General features: G+C 56.0%; 2 protein-coding genes and 1 pseudogene across 9 annotated transcripts in view; 2 read left to right on the top strand and 1 right to left on the bottom strand.

Annotated features, from left to right (window-relative positions):
* DIDO1 (death inducer-obliterator 1) overlaps window positions 1–10,277 on the bottom strand; it is a 53,101-nt gene extending 42,824 nt beyond the window's left edge. For 3 of the 5 annotated variants that reach the window (XM_066384360.1, XM_066384363.1, XM_066384358.1), the window contains exon 1: window positions 10,129–10,277. The gene's annotated coding sequence lies outside the window, so the exon portion shown is untranslated. Of the gene's footprint in view, window positions 1–85; window positions 4,505–10,128 lie in introns of those variants that run through there. The other 2 variants (XM_066384361.1, XM_066384359.1) reach the window with 2 other exon arrangements.
* On the top strand, window positions 5,573–6,100 carry LOC136406661 (peptidyl-tRNA hydrolase 2, mitochondrial-like; annotated as a pseudogene).
* A 186-nt stretch (window positions 10,278–10,463) lies between the features above and the next one.
* On the top strand, window positions 10,464–16,696 carry GID8 (GID complex subunit 8 homolog). 4 transcript variants are annotated; one of them, XM_066384364.1, is made up of 5 exons: window positions 10,464–10,587; window positions 12,961–13,091; window positions 14,020–14,216; window positions 14,502–14,699; window positions 15,852–16,696. In XM_066384364.1, exons 2-5 carry the CDS (start codon window positions 12,974–12,976, stop codon window positions 16,023–16,025), a joined length of 687 nt encoding a protein of 228 aa, XP_066240461.1. In that variant the 5' UTR covers window positions 10,464–10,587; window positions 12,961–12,973; the 3' UTR covers window positions 16,026–16,696. The 4 variants fall into 4 exon arrangements, with proteins under 4 accessions (XP_066240461.1, XP_066240462.1, XP_066240463.1 ...); XM_066384365.1 differs by lacking the exon at window positions 10,464–10,587 and adding an exon at window positions 10,639–11,156; XM_066384366.1 differs by lacking the exon at window positions 10,464–10,587 and adding an exon at window positions 10,639–10,901.
* The last annotated feature ends 1,081 nt before the right edge of the window (window positions 16,697–17,777 follow it).

A 17,777-nucleotide genomic window follows, 5' to 3' on the forward strand; every position in this document is an offset into this window, starting at 1 on the left:
CCGCCGCCGCCCCGGCCCTCCCTCCCGCCCCGAGCGCGGCCCCGCGGTGGCCAGCTCCTCCGCCCGGCGCCCGAACGCCACTCACCTCCGCTCCCAGGCCTCCAGGGTCTCGCAGCCATTTCCTCCGAGCGCTGAGGAGCGAGCGAGCGGGCGGGCGGGGTCGGCGCCAGTCACAGAGATGAGAGGGCTAGAGGGTCCGCCCGCGTTCCCGGCGCAGGATGGACCCCGGCCACCGAGACGCTGTGGGGCTAGAGAGGCCACTCGCGTCTCGAGCAGCGCCCTCGTGCGGCGAGCGGAAGGAGCCAGGTCCAGGCTTCACCTCGCGCGCACGCGCTCTGCAAGCCGATCACAAGGGCCTAAGCCGGGGGAGTTAACGGCAGGGATCTCAAGCTGAGCGCCCGCGGCGGACCCGCCACCCCCAGGGAGCGCACCGTGGTCCGGTTCCCACAGGCGGGCTCCTGAGGGTATGGGAACAAGGCGCAGCGCCCCTTCCCCACCAGCCCGCATTTTCAGTTTCTCCTGGACTGGAGTCTGCAACCCACGGGGCCAAAGAGCAGAGCGAGCCACCTCCTTCCTCCGCCGCCCGCCCCCAGGAGCTGGAGGGAAAGGTGCGCAACCCTCGCGTGGATTTCCTTCACTCAGTGCTGAGTAGTGACACCCCATGACACCCCAGCACCTGCTTGTCTCCAAATACTCGGCAGACCTCAGCAACTCCTGCTGCCTTGGGCATCGTGGGCGCTGGACATGTGCCCCAGGGCCAGTAACTCCTTGGTCTCTGTCCCCATTACTTGCCCCAGCCCTGTGTGCAGTCAAGCTGCACCTCTGACCCTACATAGGTCTCCCAGGTGCTTCTATGCAGAACCAGGGCCCTGGGTGCTGTTTAACAGACCTCTCTGAACACCACTGGGCCTATCAGTTTTCTTCAAAGGAATACATCTCAGCTTGTTTCTGCTGGTGTGATTCCGTTAGGACCACCTTCATGGACTCTTTTCCGGATGGGCTGTACACTTCCATCTTGTGTCAAGGTATGCCTCCAGATAGGGGTAACAGAAGTTTAAAGACCAGCTAGATGGCGCTGAAACTGGCTTGAACAAGCAGAGCCACTGAACTTGGGCAAGTTGTCTGTAAAATGGGGCTGGCATGCTGGGGACCGGGGAAGATCACATGATGCCTCCCTACAAATGGCCCCCTACATGGGAGTTGAAATGAGGGAACCCTACCTGCCCAGCCTCTTGAGCTGAGGATCCTTAAAGAACTCAGAACTAGCAACAATGTCTTCAGCAAGCAGAGATTTATAACTCTGGGGTGCGGTCTCCAGCGGGTGCTTAGAGGGGTGAAAGGCACTAACAACAAGGCTGATGCGGACTAGGAGAAGGAAACCCCAGGAAGCTCAGAGTGGGAAGCTTAAGCAGGCAGAAGGAAACGTGGTGAGAAACAGCAGGAAGCCCTGCCGGTTGCCCCTGCATTTCTGGATGACCCTTGGGACCCCTGGACTGTCGTCGTCGTGCCCCCCCCCCCCCTTCAGATCTCTACCAGCAGAGCTGGCTGACTGACGTCTGTGGGCTAAGGGGCGCCCCTCCCTGGGAGAAGCCAGGCTCTCCCCGCTCAGTACTCTTCAGGTGATTCCAGCCCATGTATTGCAACTTCTCACCGGTGAAAAAGGCATTTCTGGAACTTAGTTGCATATTTTTTTTGTTGAACTCTACCAGCTAAAGAATACTTCCTCCTAACAAACTTATTTTAATAGCTAACCCAAATTGAAAAGTCTTCAGTTGTCTCAGATTCTTCCCTAAATACCGCCAATGCACAACAAAACCCCAAGTCCTGTGGATTGACAGCATGGATGGCTCAGAGGGCCGGCAGAGACAGGAAGCTTAACTGGCCTCCATGCCTCAATGGGGTTTGAGGCCGTAAAAAAAATTGGGTCAGTGCACCACCACCATGTGCTGACACCTGGTCCTGACACCCCCACCCGACGGAAGTCTAACAAAGCAGAAAAGCATGATCCAGGGACTCCTCAATCCCTTTAAAAAACTGCTTCCTGGTGGTCAGCCTCTTCTCAAACCTAAACTAAAGCCTGTTGGAAAACAGGGTCCAGGGCAAACACCCTGGTCCCAAATGAAAACCCTCAAGCAGAATACCCTGGGGTCGAGTGCGACTGCGGGAGGCCACTGCTCCAGTCCTGACCCAACCCCCTCGGGGGTTCCAGCCCCTCCCAAAGGAAAACTGAAAACCAGGCAAGACAGCAAGTTGTTTTATTGTGATTCTCATTTGCAATTCAGGGACAGAACAGCCCGGCACCCTCCCCAGGTCAGGCCCAGCGGCAGAGGGTGGCAAGGCAGAAGAACAAGGTGGGAAGGGAAGGGCCAAGGTCACTCCTGTCTGACTTCTGTCAGCAGTTTGGGGAAACCCATACAATTTTTCCACAATGGCCAAGGATGCCTGTGCTCTTTGATCCGGGGGGTGGGGGGTCATGGGCGGCTGGGCTCAGGCCCCACACTCACACAGGCCCAGGGCTTGACCGACAGCAAGCAGTGTCACATTTCGGTGAGCTATAGTACTGTTTCCCAGTTACCCACCGCTGCCCCAGGTGGGAGCCCACCCTCTCTTTCCCAACACAGGGTTCTTCCTTCTCTTTTGCTACCAAGCCCATTTCAGGGCCCCAGGGTGTCTGATACCCAGAAGCTGTGCTCTCACCATTTGTGAAAGTGTATGAATTATTACAAAATACACCCCTCACCATTCCCTGGGGATAGAATATAAATTCCCAGGAACAGATAAATCTAGTGAGGTTTTCTAGCTAACAAAAGCAACTACTGAGTTTTTGTTTTTTTTTTAAGAAGCTGATTTTCACCACATTTACATTGTATATGAGGCCAGCTAACAGCTGCGGACCGGCTCTGACAGAGGTCTGCTATTTACGTTCCTGTGTCGTCAGTCGGAATTTTGGGTTAATTTCCAGGTGGCTGTTTCCGTGACCCAGCAACACGAGCACAACCACAGCTGCCCTCCACCGCCAGGAGGCTGCCCTCCACCCCAGGAGCCTCCTCTGATTTGCACATGAATTTCCCGATCTGCTGCCCACACCTAATCCCCGGGGGTCCGACCCCAGAAACAGCCTGCTCCCCCCCCCCACTGTCCAAAGCTAACTTAAATCCCATCAGAACAGGTCACTTCTTTCTCCCCCGCCCGATGTATAAAAACGTTAGCAAAGTCAGCCTTTTCCTCTTAGCTGGGCTGCAGGGTTAGACTCCATACCACAGGACTGGTTGTTTTTGTTACCAGTGGACTAAGAAGCCCTTTTGTTTTTAAAAAGGCTTTATATTTTCACAATCAAACTGACAACTGCTTCCCCAGAGCGAAAGGGAGCAAAGCACGGGGCTGTGGCTGTCCTGTAAAGAGGGCAGCACTGCCCCCCAAGAGCTCTGCACAGCAGGCAGGTCCCCCCCGCCCCCGCCACTACACGGACTAGGTGCTGGGTGGTGTTCTGAGGCCACCAACTGTCTCAGAAGCAGAGTGCCCAAGCGCCTAGGGTGGCAGGTAAATCAGGGGAAAAAAACAAAACAGCAAATGGAAGGAAAAAGGGATTAGGAATTAAACTCCATGTCAGGTACAGGTGAGCTGTGGGGTGTGACAGTTACATGTTCAAAGGAGCAAATGAGAGTCGTACTAATCTTCTTCCAGCCAAAGAATAAACAACCGTGAAAAACTAGGAGAGGGGAGGAGGGTGGGGGGGGAGCACGCTTCGCACCCAAGTAACTTTTCTGCACCAACCAAGGGACACTGCTGCATGGGGCGGTGTCACCTGAACAGCTCCGGAAGACGACTGACTGGAAGAGCAGCGGGCGAGAGCCGCGTCACTGCGCTGTCTGAGCAAGTGCAAGGGCTGCAGAGGCCAGGCGCTGGGTGCAGGAGTCTCCGCTCCTCCACCTTCCACAGACCTCCAGACAGAAGGCCCGAGTGAAGCATTTCCACCTCCCGGCCCGGACCCAGTCAGGGCTTTGTCACCGAGACAAGATGAGCTCGTTCTGGTGACTACGTCTGGACGGTAACTGTAACTCTGAGATATCTCAGTATCTCTGTGAGTTCAGTGATAATACCGTCAACTTCGGAAGAAAGGAGTATTTTAGTAAGTACAAGGAATAAAATCTGCATTCCCTCCCTTTCTGGTTGGTGTCGTCTCAGCAGCCTCTAACGGAACATGGCAAATGAGCGCTGCCCAAGTCGCTGACAGAAAGGCAGTTTAGGAGCAGGGCGGCCGAGCCTCACGGCGCGTCACAGTGTAAGTAACACTAAAGGGAGAGCCGCACTTGCTGGGACCTCTCCCTCCGCACAGAGCCCGGCGGGGCGGCAGGGAGAGCGGGCGCCTCCGATGGGTGAGGGGTGCTCACCAGGACAAGGCAGCCCTGGCCGCAGGGGCAGCTACATCTGTCCAGGCTACAATTTGAGGTTTTTCTTTTTTTTCCTTAAAATGAAAATAGGTAGAAAATGAGACTTGAAATAAAGTCGAGTCTGACAGCGGCCTCCCGGACTTGCCGAGAGAGGGTACAGTCTGAAGACTGGAGGGTACAGTCCAGCCGCTCGCAGGAAGCGGGAAGTGGGGAAGGCGGGACTGCAGGAGGCTGAGCGCAGCAGGGTCTCAACATCAGCAGCCACGCTGGATCCTTCCACAGCAGGATATTTTTGAGTTCCAAATTGAACCAACTGCTCCTAAAATTCAGAAGCCGGCCTGACCTGTGGTGGCGCAGTGGATAAAGTGTCGACCTGGAACGCGGAGGTCATCAGTTCAAAACCCCCGGCTTGCCCGGTCCAGGCACATATATACTATGAGGTTGGTGCTTCCTGCTCACCCCACCTCCTGTCTCTTTTTCTCTCCTCTCTCTAAACTCAGTAAATAAAAATCTTAACATGAAGCCCGAGGAGAAGCAAGCACGCCCAAGTCTGTCTGAGAAGGTGGGAAGCCAGCTGTTTCCTTTCACAACTCTGCGCAGGGTGAAGAAATCTTGGGAGCCCGTCACAGAGTTCCTCTTGCTCCAACGCCAAGTAAGCAGTAAAAGGGTGAAGGGAAGAGGATTTTAACGTCAATAAAGCAAAAAACAAAAATTTTCAGGCAGTCCTTGATCCGGAACTTGTCAAGGACCCGCGGAAAAGACAGTTCGCGCGGTAGCAGCGCGGTCCCCACCCAGAAGTGAAGGGGCTGAAGACACGTCTGAGGCAAGGAGAGCTGCTCTAGAGCAGGGGTCCCCAAACTACGGCCCGCGGGCCACATGCGGCCCCCTGAGGCCATTTATCCGGCCCCCGCGCACTTCTGGAAGGGGCACCTCTTTCTTTGGTGGTCAGTGAGAGGAGCATAGTTCCCATTGAAATACTGGTCAGTTTGTTGATTTAAATTTACTTGTTCTTTATTTTAAATATTGTATTTATTTCAGTTTTGTCTTTTTACTTTAAAATAAGATTTGTGCAGTGTGCATAGGGATTTGTTCATAGTTTTTTTTTTTATAGTCCGGCCCTCCAACGGTCTGAGGGACAGTGAACTGGCCCCCTGTGAAAAAAGTTTGGGGACCCCTGCTCTAGATGCTCTCCAAATCCTTGGTTATGGAGTATTTGGCTCATCCTGGCGCACTCAGCTTGGCTGCAGAGTGGCCTGTGGCATGTGCCTTGGCTGGGGTGTTCGCTTCGGGACAATCCCCAAACGCTCAGTGAAGGACACAGACACCGAGTCCAGAACTGAAACAAGCATCTTAGGAGAGTGGGGAATACAAAATGATTCTTGTGGTTCGAAATGACTTAAAGATGGGCAAAGGGAAAGTGGCTGCCCAGAGTCCTCATGCTGCTGTTTCGGCCTACAAGCAAATTCAAAGGAGAAACCCTGAATTGCTCAGAGCGGGATACTGTGCCCAGCCCAAAGCAGTGGTCAAAGCCCCTGATGAAGAAACTCATTGCATTATGGACCCACGCGAAGATGCTGGGGCTGACTGTAAGTCTAATCCAAGATGTTAGACACACTCAGATTGCACCAGGCTCTCAAACTGTCCTAGGAATTGGGCCAGGACCAGCAGAGCTAATTGACAAAGTCACTGGTCACCTAAAATTTGACTAGGTCGAATTATGTATGATTGTCTTGCTACCACAAGTGTTTGAAACTATCAAATTCTAATAATAAAAGCAGAATTTCTCCCCCCCAAAAAATTTCAAATGTGTGCCCCCCCAATACATTTAATAAACGAGCAACAAGCAAACACCAAAGATCTGGGGAGAAGCAAAGTGCAAGACAAGCCTCACCCAGACACGCCAGGAGCTCCAGGGGCCGCATTTAATGAGCACACCAGGCCAGAAAGACCAGCATAAAGTTTAATGTTTTAAAAGATGAGCAAAGGTAGGCTTACTTGTACTGCAAAATGCTCATTTCAACAGACCCGTTAAAATAGAGACTATTTAATACTTAAGAAAGATCATTGATAATATTAGTCACTCTATCCCAATTAATGTTAGACATAGGAGTTTATAGCATTTTGTTGCTAGTGTTTTAAATCTCTATGAACAAGTCTAAATAGTTTCTTAAACTTAAATGTCTTAAACTTTACAGAAAACACACTACAATATTACACACTGATCATAAGCATACACAAAACACCTTTACAATAGAAATAGTTTTTCAAATGTTAACAAAGTGCTATGGTTCTAAAATAGGGCACTTTAAAAAGGTCTGATAACTATGGGTTATCACAGTAACTACACAAATGTGTTACAATAAATAGGGCAATTATATACATGAGCCATACTTGAAGCTCAAAGCTTCAACAATGTACGCTATAACTGTTTCAAAAAAGGAAAGCAAGGGCCTTGGTGGGCTGGTCAGTGGACCGAGAGTAGGTCCGGCCTATGGACGTCCTGGGTTCAATTCGGGTCAGGGCGACCATCCGCTTCTCTCACCCTCCCTCTCCCCGTCCTGCATTGGTTCAAGCACTGACCCAGGGCAATGAAGATAGCATTGAGAATAGCTGTTGGTCCCAGGGTTAGCCTCAGGTACTAAAAATAGCCGGGTGATTCCAACACTGGCCCCAGACAGGAGTTGCTATGTGGATTCAGGTTGGGGCACATGCAAAAGTCTGTCTATCTCCCCATCTCTCACGTAAAAGGAGAAAAGAAAAACATGGAAATTCATTGAAAAGGTCTCATCTTCATTCAGTGCTTCTACCTCCGACCAGATATCTGATTATGACATGTGGGTCATGCAAAACACACCACCCGTAACAATATGCAGAGAGAACTGTGATCGTGTATATTATGTGCATTTGTATATGCACATGTGCACGTGTATATATATACAGGTGTGTGTATACACACACACACAAATATATGTAATTTATATTGTCAGGGAAAAAAAGAGTCAACTTCCAAGTCAGTCTGTGTATCTCCAACCCTTGCCCAGCCAGGTCTGAAGGGCACTGGCAACTCCACAAGAAACGCAATAGGAACCGGTATCTGACCTTGGCAGGCGCATCAACTACTGAGCGCCGCCCACGGGCGCGGCCTGTACCCCTGCTGGTCTGCAGAAGCAGGCCAGCTCATCTCACCCCCAGGACACCCCGTTTATTTCTGGTGGCACTATGCTGGACACAGTTTATGTCACAACTTCAGCAGGAATTAAAGGTTAAAAAAGGAACCAAGGAAAATATTACTGTTGCCTTTACCTGTGCAAAGAATCTTATGGCATAGCCAGTGCCTTGGGACTTAGTGGCATCATCCACAATGGAAACAGATGCAGGTTCAGAAGACACACGGAAATGGTGACCAGATCAAACAACCCCTCCCATTCAACATGCCACACCGGGTCTGAGTCTATCGATGCCACCCGCGCCTAACCATGTACAGAAACACCTACACACAGCAGCACAATCCTCCCTCATTCCCACCACTGTGGTGACAGCCAAGGCCATGGAAACGGACTTCTGGGGGTTTGCTGACGACATGTGGCAACGATGACAAGCAGCAGCAACCGACCAGTTTACCCCTGAACCTGAAGAAGCAGGTGCTGTTTTTGTCAAGTCTCGGGTGCAGGAGCTCCTGTGTGTAGGAGTCTGATTTATGCTTTTCAGAGTAAGACAAAAACGTCCACAGATACACTGTGGTTCTGTAAAACCTGGTTGACAGCCTATCTCTGGTCAGCAAACTGCGGCTCGTGAGCCAGATGCGGCTCTTTGGCCCCATCACTATGGCTCTTCCACAAAATACCACATGCGTGAGCTACCTCAATAAAGAATGTACCTACCTATACAGTTTAAGTTTAAAAATTTGGCTCTCAAAAGAAATTTCAATCGTTGTACTGTTGATATTTGGCTCAGTTAACTAATGACTTTGCCGACCACTGGCCTAGCTGAACAACCTAGGATTTGAGCAACTGAAGCACAGTGCTTTTTATTCTCAAAATACTTCCCCCTTTAAAAAAAAAACTTTTTTAACATTCTTTTAAGACTAATAATAAACCATTAGCACCTCCCTTTAAAGAACTGCTAGTCTGTCCAGAGGAGTCTCCACCTGGCAGCTCCTCTGCCCCAGTTCCACCTCTTCCCCATCAAGAAACTCATCAGGGCTCTGCCTGGCCTGCGGATGTCCTGGTTTCGATTCCTGGTCAGGGCACACAGAAGTGCACATCTGCTCCCCCTCCCTCCTCTCGCTTCTCTCTGTCTCTCTCTTCCCCTCCTGCGGCCATGGCTCGACTGGAACAAATTGGCCCGGGCACTGAGAATGGCTCCATGGCCTCCACCTCAGGCGCTAGAATGGCTTCTGTTGCAACAGCCCCAGATGGACAGAGCATCGCACCCTGGGGGGCTTGCCCAGTGGATCCCGGTCAGGGCGCGTGCGGGAGTCTGTCTCTGCCTCCCCTTCTCCCACTAAATTAAAAGAGAAGATAAAAAAGCAGCTCAGCAGCTTAACAATCCTACCAGGCTAAAATCTGGGTCAGCCCGGTCACGGCCCCAGATGGTGACCAGCAGTGTGGCCCTGCACCCACTCACCTCCTTACCAGGCCCCAGACTCCTCGCTGAACGCTTGGTGTCTACAACGGCTCCCAGGCCTCTACTTCGGTCCGTATCCTCTCCACGAGGGGCCTCGGGCACACCTGGCGGGCCGTGCTTCCCTTGAGCTCTCTGTGCTTTCCCCCTAACGTCCTCCCGCCGGTTCCCCTACCACCTCCACTGGATGCACACGCACTGCCCGCGGCGCGTGGCAGTGGCCGTGGCCGGAGTCACTTCGGAAAAGCTTTCATCAGCACGTGTCACTCAACCTGCTCCCTCCCGAGGAACGGCCAGGCGGATAGCTTTCGGCCAACGTCACCCTGGACCCGCCCTGCTCGCGGCATTTGACCCCGCCAAGTCACCTCTTCCAGCAACTCGATGCCCCGAGGCTCTGGGACAGGCGGCTCAACCCACCCCCGCCTCGGGCTGTTCTCCTCCGTCCACTCTCATTGGGCAGCTCCGGCTAGCGGCGGCGTGTCGCCGTCCTCCCGAAGGCTGGACTTCACCCTCTCCTCCTCCTCCCTCCGGACTGTCTCGGAATAGCAATGCTCAGCCCTCTCCTTTCCCTGCAGCTTGACGCACCCCAGAGTCAACCAGGCCCACACCGCGCTTCGCCTCCTCGCCGGAGGGGACCCCCCGCCGTCCCCGGGGGGACCCTGCCGCCCGAGTCGGACGGGCTTCGTGCGGAGTCCGCCACCACGACGGGCCCCACTGCTCGCTCCGGAAGCGGCCGGGTTCGAAAGGACCGAAAAGCGGGGCTGCTCTGCCCAGCCCTGCCCTCCCCCCCCCCCCCGCCTTCCAAGCGCCCCGAACCGAACAGAACCGAACCGCCCCCGCCGCCTCCCTCCCGACCCACGGGAAACCGGGCCGTGCTCGCAGTCAGCACTCTTCCTCGAGCAGACGGGCTACGCCGGGCAAGCCCCCGTCAAGGTGTCCGTGCGTCTCCCCGACACGGTCGGCAAACCGGGCCGCCCCACCCCACGGAACGGGGAGTTCCTGTCGGCCGCGCTCGGGGCGCTGCGCCCGGGCCTGGACGACCGACCCCGTCTCGGGGCGGCGCGGAGCCCCGGCGCCTGTCCCCCGGCCCCCGCCCCGTGCCCTCCGGGCTCACATAAACGACAGAAGGGACGCTGGGACCTTCGCCTCGGGTTCAGTCTAGCCGCCGCCTTCCCCGCATGAAGTTCCCCTCCAGCGACACCTCCGCGGTCGCCATCTTGCTCATAGGCGGACGATGCCTTTTGACTCTCGCGCCAATCCGTAGAGCGAGAGCGCCACGAAGAGCGCTCTGCGCAAGGAAGGAAGTTGTAACCCGCGCTTCCGGGCGGTCGCTGCCCCCCGCCCCCTCATGGGACCCCCTGATTGGCTGCCGGCTCGCGCTCTCACGATCTCGCGGGAAGAGACTGAGGGGGCGGCCGCCGGTGCGTCTGCCTTCCCGTTCCCCGCCCCCGCCTCTGCCGCGGCCCCCGCCTCCACCTCCCCCTGCCCGGCGCCACCGCCCCCTCCCCGCTCGGCCCGGCCCCCCGAGCGGCCGCGGAGACTGCGCAGCGCGGGAGGAGGCGGGATCCGCAAGGTAAGATGGCCGCGGCGGGCCCGAGCGGGCGGGCGGGCCGAGCGTCGCCGCGGGAGCGCGGCGGGGCGGGGAGGAAGGAGGTCGGGCCCGCGCCGAGTCTTAGGGGGTCGTAGGCCTGAGCAGGCGTCAGGTTCAGGGCTTGTTCTCGGATGACGGCGGCGGCGGCGTCCCCCGGGTTGGCGAGTCCCGACTGCTCGTGGCTTTTGGCCGAACAGCGGAGCCGGGCGCTGTCACCCCTCCCGGGAGAGCCAGCGCCGGAGGCGGCTCCGCGTTCGGACCGGGTCGCGAGCCAGAGCCCTGAGACCTGGTGGCACGTGGGTGTCTGCGGAGAGAGATCGGCTTTTCTATAACAAGCGCTTCCTTCCGGGCAGCGGACCCGGGACTGGCGAGGACGGAGACGGCGGCGGGGGCAGCGGGTGCTCCCCGAGTCCGCGCAGGGATGGGGCGCGCACAGTCTCTGCTGCACGTTCCGCCGAAGCGGTCGCTTTAGAAAAGTCGCTGTCGCCGCCAGGGAGTGTGCCACGATCGGCGTGGTTGCCCCCGGCGGAAATTCAGAGAGAGAAAGAAAGGTGCCTTCTTTATTTTGTCCCGTCGGGCAGGAGAGTTCGGTCCGAGTTACGCAATGGTCAGCGGGCACGAGGGATGGACATTTGTTTGTTTGGGGGAACAGCGTCCTTTGTTTTTGTCTTTAGGCGCCCTCCGAGGGTCAGCCCCCTGCACCAGCCGAGGACTATGTCTTGTGGCCCCTTTGCTTCCCTCCCGGCTCTCCCTCTCCCTGGGTGACCTGTGCGGAACTCCTGGCTGTCCATTCTTTGTCAAGGCAGCTGTTTTCCCTAATTCCCGTTCCTCCCCGCGGAGCTCGGGACCTGTAATCCAGGTGCCTCCTAGACTTCTCCAACTGCATGTCTTGTCAGGCAGCCCAGACTGGCCCAGCTCCTCAAACCTGTTTCTGTGCCTGGTCTGTCTTCTGTCATTCAGAGGCGCAGCTTGAACCCTACAGTCCCATGTTCTGTCCAGCAGCAAGGCCCACTGGTGTTCCCCCACCCCGTCCCTCTTGTTTGGGTGGTTCCTTGCTGATCTTCCTGCTCACTCTCCACACTCCATATTCTCCATCTTTTAATTTAAAAAAACAAACACAAAACTTGTTGAGGCCTTGGTGTCTGCTTTGTTAAGTATAAAGCTTTGTCCATAAACGTCTGTGTCAGTGACAAAAGGTAAAAGTGATGTGGGCTGTGGCCCACTCCCTCCCCCCATCTCAGGAGCCCTGCTGGTGCTCCCGGGCCAGCACCTGTCCACCCCTCCTTCCGGGCAGCACCTCTCCAGCTGCCCCTTTCATGAGTATTTACTGCTAAAGCACGTCTTCCGTAGTTTGCCTTCTTTCTGTTCTTCGGTAAGCTGTCTGCCACACTTGGCCTCTGCAGCAACTTGCTGTATTCATCAGCTGGTTTCTAAGAGTCATCCACGTGGCTGTGCTCACTTATTTTGACCACTTTCGTCACTTCTGCCACTCGAACACACAGTCACAGTCCTGTCTTAGCAATCTAATATCCAGATAGCTCTGAAAATCAGTTGTTTGTTTTTGTTTTTAACCTACTGGATGGCGAGGCCTGGCTGAGGCTGTTGAGTGGTCTCTACTCTGCTCAGCACAAATGCTGACCCAGTTCACAGAGAAGTGATGTTTGATTGTGGGGCGCTGCCCCAGAGCCCATGGGATGTCGTGTACTATCGTGTGGTCTTGGTGCGCGTTCTGGATCCTGACACCTTCCTGCCCAGGGGTTTTGGTGCTGGGAGCACAGTCGGTCCGTGCGACTGTTGGGTGGCTGTGAACTGCGAGTCTGTGAGCAGGCTTGTCTGTCTGGTGACTGGGGTGAGTTTCCGAGGTATTGGTGTGCGGGAGTGGACTTGTGGGGCTGTAGGAGCAAGCGTGTTCAGCCTCACGAGGGCTGCCAGATGTTTCCTGGGGTGCCTGCTCTGACATCAGCAAGAGCTCGGGAGGAGCCTGGGTCTGCGTAATGCTGGTGCAGTCACTTCTAAGTCCTTGTCGGTCTGGTGGCTGCCATTTGCACTCAGGGGAGACTCGTTCTAACTCCTTCCTGAGCCCAGAGGGCCTTGCGCAGTCTGACCCTAGTGACGTCTTGACCTCTTGGTTCTTTGACCCCTGGTGCTTTCGTACATTTATCCTACCCTCTGAACACCTAACCTCTTCCTGGTCCCTAACCCTACATTCAGGTTGCAGGCCCTTTGCACGTGCTGTTCCGTAGATTCCGTTCTCCAGATTTTGAGTCTCTTCCCACTTTCCATTTATTACTTTTTAGTATGTCGCAGTTGTTAGAGAATTCTTCACCAACTGATGAAATATTTTCTTTCTTGTAGAAATAAATAAAAAATGAGTTACACAGAGAAACCCGACGAAATCACGAAGGATGAGTGGATGGAGAAGCTCAATAACTTACACGTGCAGCGCGCAGACATGAACCGCCTCATCATGAACTACCTGGTCACAGGTAATGACCCGCCTCATCATGAACTACCTGGTCACAGGTGACGACCTGCGTGCGGGCGGGAGGCTACAGGCTCCCCTTCTGTGTCCCACGCAGCTCACTGCTCTCCAGGTGCCGGCAGGTTTGTTCCGGCACTACGAGAACGCAGCGCTGACCTGCCGGCTCTGCACGTGGTCACGTTAAAGGTGTCCTCTCCTGGAGCTGAGGTCACAGCTCCCGGGCTGAGACCTGAGGCAGAAGTCCGTTTCTTGGCTTTTGACAATTTTGTGGTTCATTGGGATCATTCAGACTGTCCTGAATTGAGTCTGTTCTAAAGTACATTGCAGCCCAGGGCATGGTCTCTCCTGGCCAGCCTGGTACATCATGCGGGACTGTTTCCAGAAGGAGGAAAGGGGGAAGGATAGAGCAGACGAGGGAAGCAAGTGCTCTGTAACTGGCTCTCATTGTTTGTGTTTTGGAGGAAGAGAGATTTCGTACCTGGTGGGAGCCCAGACGTTTCCGAAGGAGCTAAGTGTCTTTCCCGTTAGTTCTCATCCTTCTGCTGCCCCTGCCCACTAGGCTCTGTCGAGATTATTTTGACCAGTGAGGAAGAAATGTAAGCGTGTTTGTGTGTAGCGGGGAGAGGCATGCAGGCTGCTTCAATGGGAGGGTTCTGGGGTGTTGCCTCCCCTGAACCAAGCTGCAGCTGCTCTGTAAGCTGGCCCCGGGGCTGCAGCCTCCTTCAGGGAGCCCACCCAGCATGTGAGGCTTCCTTTTATGTATCTCAAGGGCCTAACTAGGAATTCATGAAGATGTTAGTTAATACCCAAGTCCCTAAGCAAGTGCCATTCCCATGGGGTTATTTCCTTGAGACGAGTGGGCTTAGCGACGAAGAGGCTTTGTTTTAATGTCCTGTGACTCTCTGAGCACTCAGGCCGGTTTCCGTTTCCAGAGGGCTTCAAGGAAGCCGCAGAGAAGTTTCGGATGGAATCCGGGATCGAGCCCAGCGTGGACCTGGAAACCCTTGATGAGCGGATCAAGATCCGTGAGATGATCCTGAAGGGGCAGATCCAGGAGGCCATTGCCCTGATCAATAGCCTACACCCTGAGCTGCTGGACACCAACCGCTACCTGTACTTCCACCTGCAGGTGCGCTTGAGCCAGGCGGCTCGGCCTGTGGACCCCTCAGTAGCTGACTTGTGGCGGTTCAGAAGCGATGGTCAGCCTGTGTTAATAGAACACCGTTTAATCTACGTGGGGAAGGGGTTTGTGTTAGGTGTTGTTTTAGGTGTTTCAGCCAGTGTGCTGCTTTAAACGTGCAAATGTCATGACTCAGATGCTAGAAGGGCGTCCTTGAAGATGTCCTTGAGGCTGGGGCAGCGGGGGGCCGCGGCCGGGTGTGGGGTGTCAGCTGTGTGCCTTGGCCCCCGACAGCAGCAGCACTTGATCGAGCTGATCCGGCAGCGGGAGACGGAGGCGGCCCTGGAGTTCGCCCAGACGCAGCTGGCGGAGCAGGGCGAGGAGAGCCGGGAGTGCCTGACCGAGATGGAGCGCACGCTGGCCCTGCTGGCCTTCGACAACCCCGAGGACTCACCCTTTGGCGACCTTCTGAACATGATGCAGAGGCAGAAGGTGAGGACCCAGCACGGGGCGACTCCGTGGGGGGCGAGGAGTGGCCCGTGACCAGGCGTGTGGCGGTGGTGTGGCAGCACGTTCTTCCCGGGGTCTGGTCCTTCGCGTGTGGACCGGGGCAGGGACGCTGTGACTGTCACAACGCAGCAGCACGGGGGTTCTGGGCACCACGTGTGACTGCGCCTCTTCAAGACCCGCGCTGTTGTGCCGTTGTCCCTCGGTGCCACGGGCACCAGAGCCCCCACGGGCACCAGAGCCTGCGGAGGCTCGAGTCCCAGGCAGAGGGTGTGGTGGTGCTCCACGTGCACAGGTCCCCAGCGAGGGTGTGTGTGTGTGTGTGTGTGTGTGCGCGCGCGTGCAGAGGGTGTAAAGGTGCTCCGTGTGCACAGGTCCCCAGCGAGGGTGTGTGTGTGTGTGTGTGTGTGTGTGTGCGCGCGTGCAGAGGGTGTAAAGGTGCTCCGTGTGCACAGGTCCCCAGCAGGTATGTATGTGTGTGTGTGTGTGTGTGTGTGTGTGTGAGAGAGACAGACAGACACACACACACCCGGGGCTTCGGAGGGCTGACTGTTTATCAAAAGTCCACGCACGGTGGGCCCGCGCCCTTCCAACCTGTGCCTTGTCCAAGGGTCAGCTGTATTCAGGCCTCTGTCAATTTTATTCACTATCTTCCTGCTCGTTTGGAGACTCTTGGAAGTAGGTGTTTTAAGTATTTATTTAAACCCCAGACTTTCTTCGGAAGCTCTCCGCCGTCCCTGCTGGTTCAGTGTGCAGCCGTCCCGACGGCCACTGGAAGGCAGCTCCCCGTCCTCCCACAGCCCCCCCAGGTGTCCTTCAGCCACTGCAGGTGTCCTGGAGGCTTCAGAGGAGGGGGCTTGTCGCCCCGCCTCGCTCCTTCCTCTCTCCAGCCCCCTCCAGCCTGGCTCGTGGCACCGAGCTGCCGTCCAGGGCAGATGGGACACTCGCCTACCAGACAGTGCGCCCCTCCCGGGCAAGAGGGTGCTCACATCCCGCAGGGGCGTCATGTGGGTGTCCGCGATGGCGGGCTTCTCCTGGGAAGTGGGTTTCTGAGAGGTGTAGGGCCGTATCCTGGCAGGCTCTCAGGCCAGTGCCCACGTGTGGGTCGTCTGTACTGCCCGTGTGTGTGTTTTCTAGGTGTGGAGTGAAGTGAACCAGGCTGTCCTGGATTACGAAAATCGCGAGTCAACACCCAAGCTGGCAAAATTACTGAAACTACTCCTTTGGGCTCAGAACGAGCTGGACCAGAAGAAAGTCAAGTACCCCAAAATGACGGACCTCAGCAAAGGCGTCATCGAGGAGCCCAAGTAGACCTGTGTGCGGAGCCCACGCCTCGCACGGGACTCGCCGGGGTGTCCGGCCGTGACTGAGAGACTTTACTGCAGTGGAGACTCCTCCCCCCTCCTTTCCTGACCCGGCACCTTTTTAAAAAAGGGGAAGATGGCCCTTTTCTAAGCGCTGGGAAGCTCGCAGTGAAAGACGCCATGTATCTGGAAGCCCGGTGCCGACCGCAGGCGGCGTGTCGTGAAGGTGGTGGCGCCCGGTGCCCGTGGCCCTGTCAGGGACCCCAGCGGCCCTCCAGGCCCCCAGAGTCTGGACGCGCTGGCCACTGTCCTGCTTCCTGTGAGCTTGCGGCCGACGCACCTCCTGCATCCTCCGTCTCCATGTACCCGACGCTCTTTCCCCTGGACCTTGTTTGTTTTTCACAGCAAAGACTATAAATTTGTAAATCCTAATCTCAGAGACTTCTATGTGTGAGGTGCCGAGTGTGACTTGTTTTCCCTTTGGTCAGGGCTGTGTGGCTTTGGGGGACGTGTGTGTGTGTGAGGGCGGGCTGTGTGTGTTTTTTCTTTTAATTTTTCAAATATCTATTTTGGTGCTGCGTGTGGTCAGAGACTTCCCTGTGGGTCACGAGCCATCTATTTCTTCTGGGCAGTTCTGGTTCAAATAAAGGTTTCGTTTGATTTCAAGAATGACCAAAATGAGACGGCCTCTGAAAAGTTTTCATCGTCTCGAGCACACCTGTGGTTTTGGGGGCCTGTTTCCCCTGGGGTGACGGCCATGCCATCGTCTGGCCCTGCAGCTGCAGGTCCCACACGTCAGCCTGTCGGGTCTCATCGTCTAACGTCAGCCCCAAACAAGGAGACAGAAGCAACACCCTGCTAGGATGGCTCTGTCACCAAGGTCCACCTCCTGCACAGCAGGTGTCAACCCCCTACTGTAATTCTGTCTGTCCTTGTGATCCTCCACCCCGTCATGTCCCACCTGGACCTCAAGGGCATCGGGGACGGGGGAGCTCCCAGGATTGGCTAGAGGCCTGGAGAGGGTGTCCACCCTGGCCCCTGCCAGCGCCAGGTGTTTACAGGCTCCCCTTGGCATGCGACACTGTCTAGCAGTGCTGGCTGCCGCCCGAACCTTGTGCCTGAGGACAGGAGGCCCTGCCAAGCCCAGGGTGTCAGGAGGTGTTGAGTGCTTGGCCGAGAGCCCTCTTCCAGTCACAGCCCGGCCCACCGGGGCCTGCACTCTGCTGCTCACCCTGCCGCTCCGCCCTGTCCGGAGCCCCGTCCTTGGCCCGGAGTATTGCAGTGGCCGTAGTCCTCCCTGCCTGCCTCTACCCCGGCCACCCTGAGCTGTCCATACGTGGAGCAGCCAGTGATCCCTGATGCTCTGGTGGCTCCCACCCACCCTCAGAGCCCTGCTGTCTCCCCCCATCACTGGGACGGGTTTCCTCTCTCCTCCGGCCCCCACCTGCATGCCCCCACCCTGGGCGTCCACACACATCTCTTCAGGGATGCTGCCCCGCCCAACCCACCTGCAGAAACATCCCTTCAGGTGCTTCCTCCGGGTCCCAGAGCACCAGCTCTGGGAGGAAGGGGAGCAAACGCCCACAACCATGGGTCACTATCGAAAACGACCATCGGGGAGCCTGGTGCGATGGACGAAAGGGAGCCAGCAGGCCAAGAGTGGGAGGCTGTTGATGCTGAGTTTAGCAACGACTCTTAAACTTCTCAGCTGTGGGCCAGGGCTCCCGGGGGAATCAACCTCTCTCTACCACCATCCTGT

Source organism: Saccopteryx leptura, chromosome 5, assembly GCF_036850995.1.
Source record: "Saccopteryx leptura isolate mSacLep1 chromosome 5, mSacLep1_pri_phased_curated, whole genome shotgun sequence".
Classification (NCBI taxonomy): domain Eukaryota; kingdom Metazoa; phylum Chordata; class Mammalia; order Chiroptera; family Emballonuridae; genus Saccopteryx; species Saccopteryx leptura.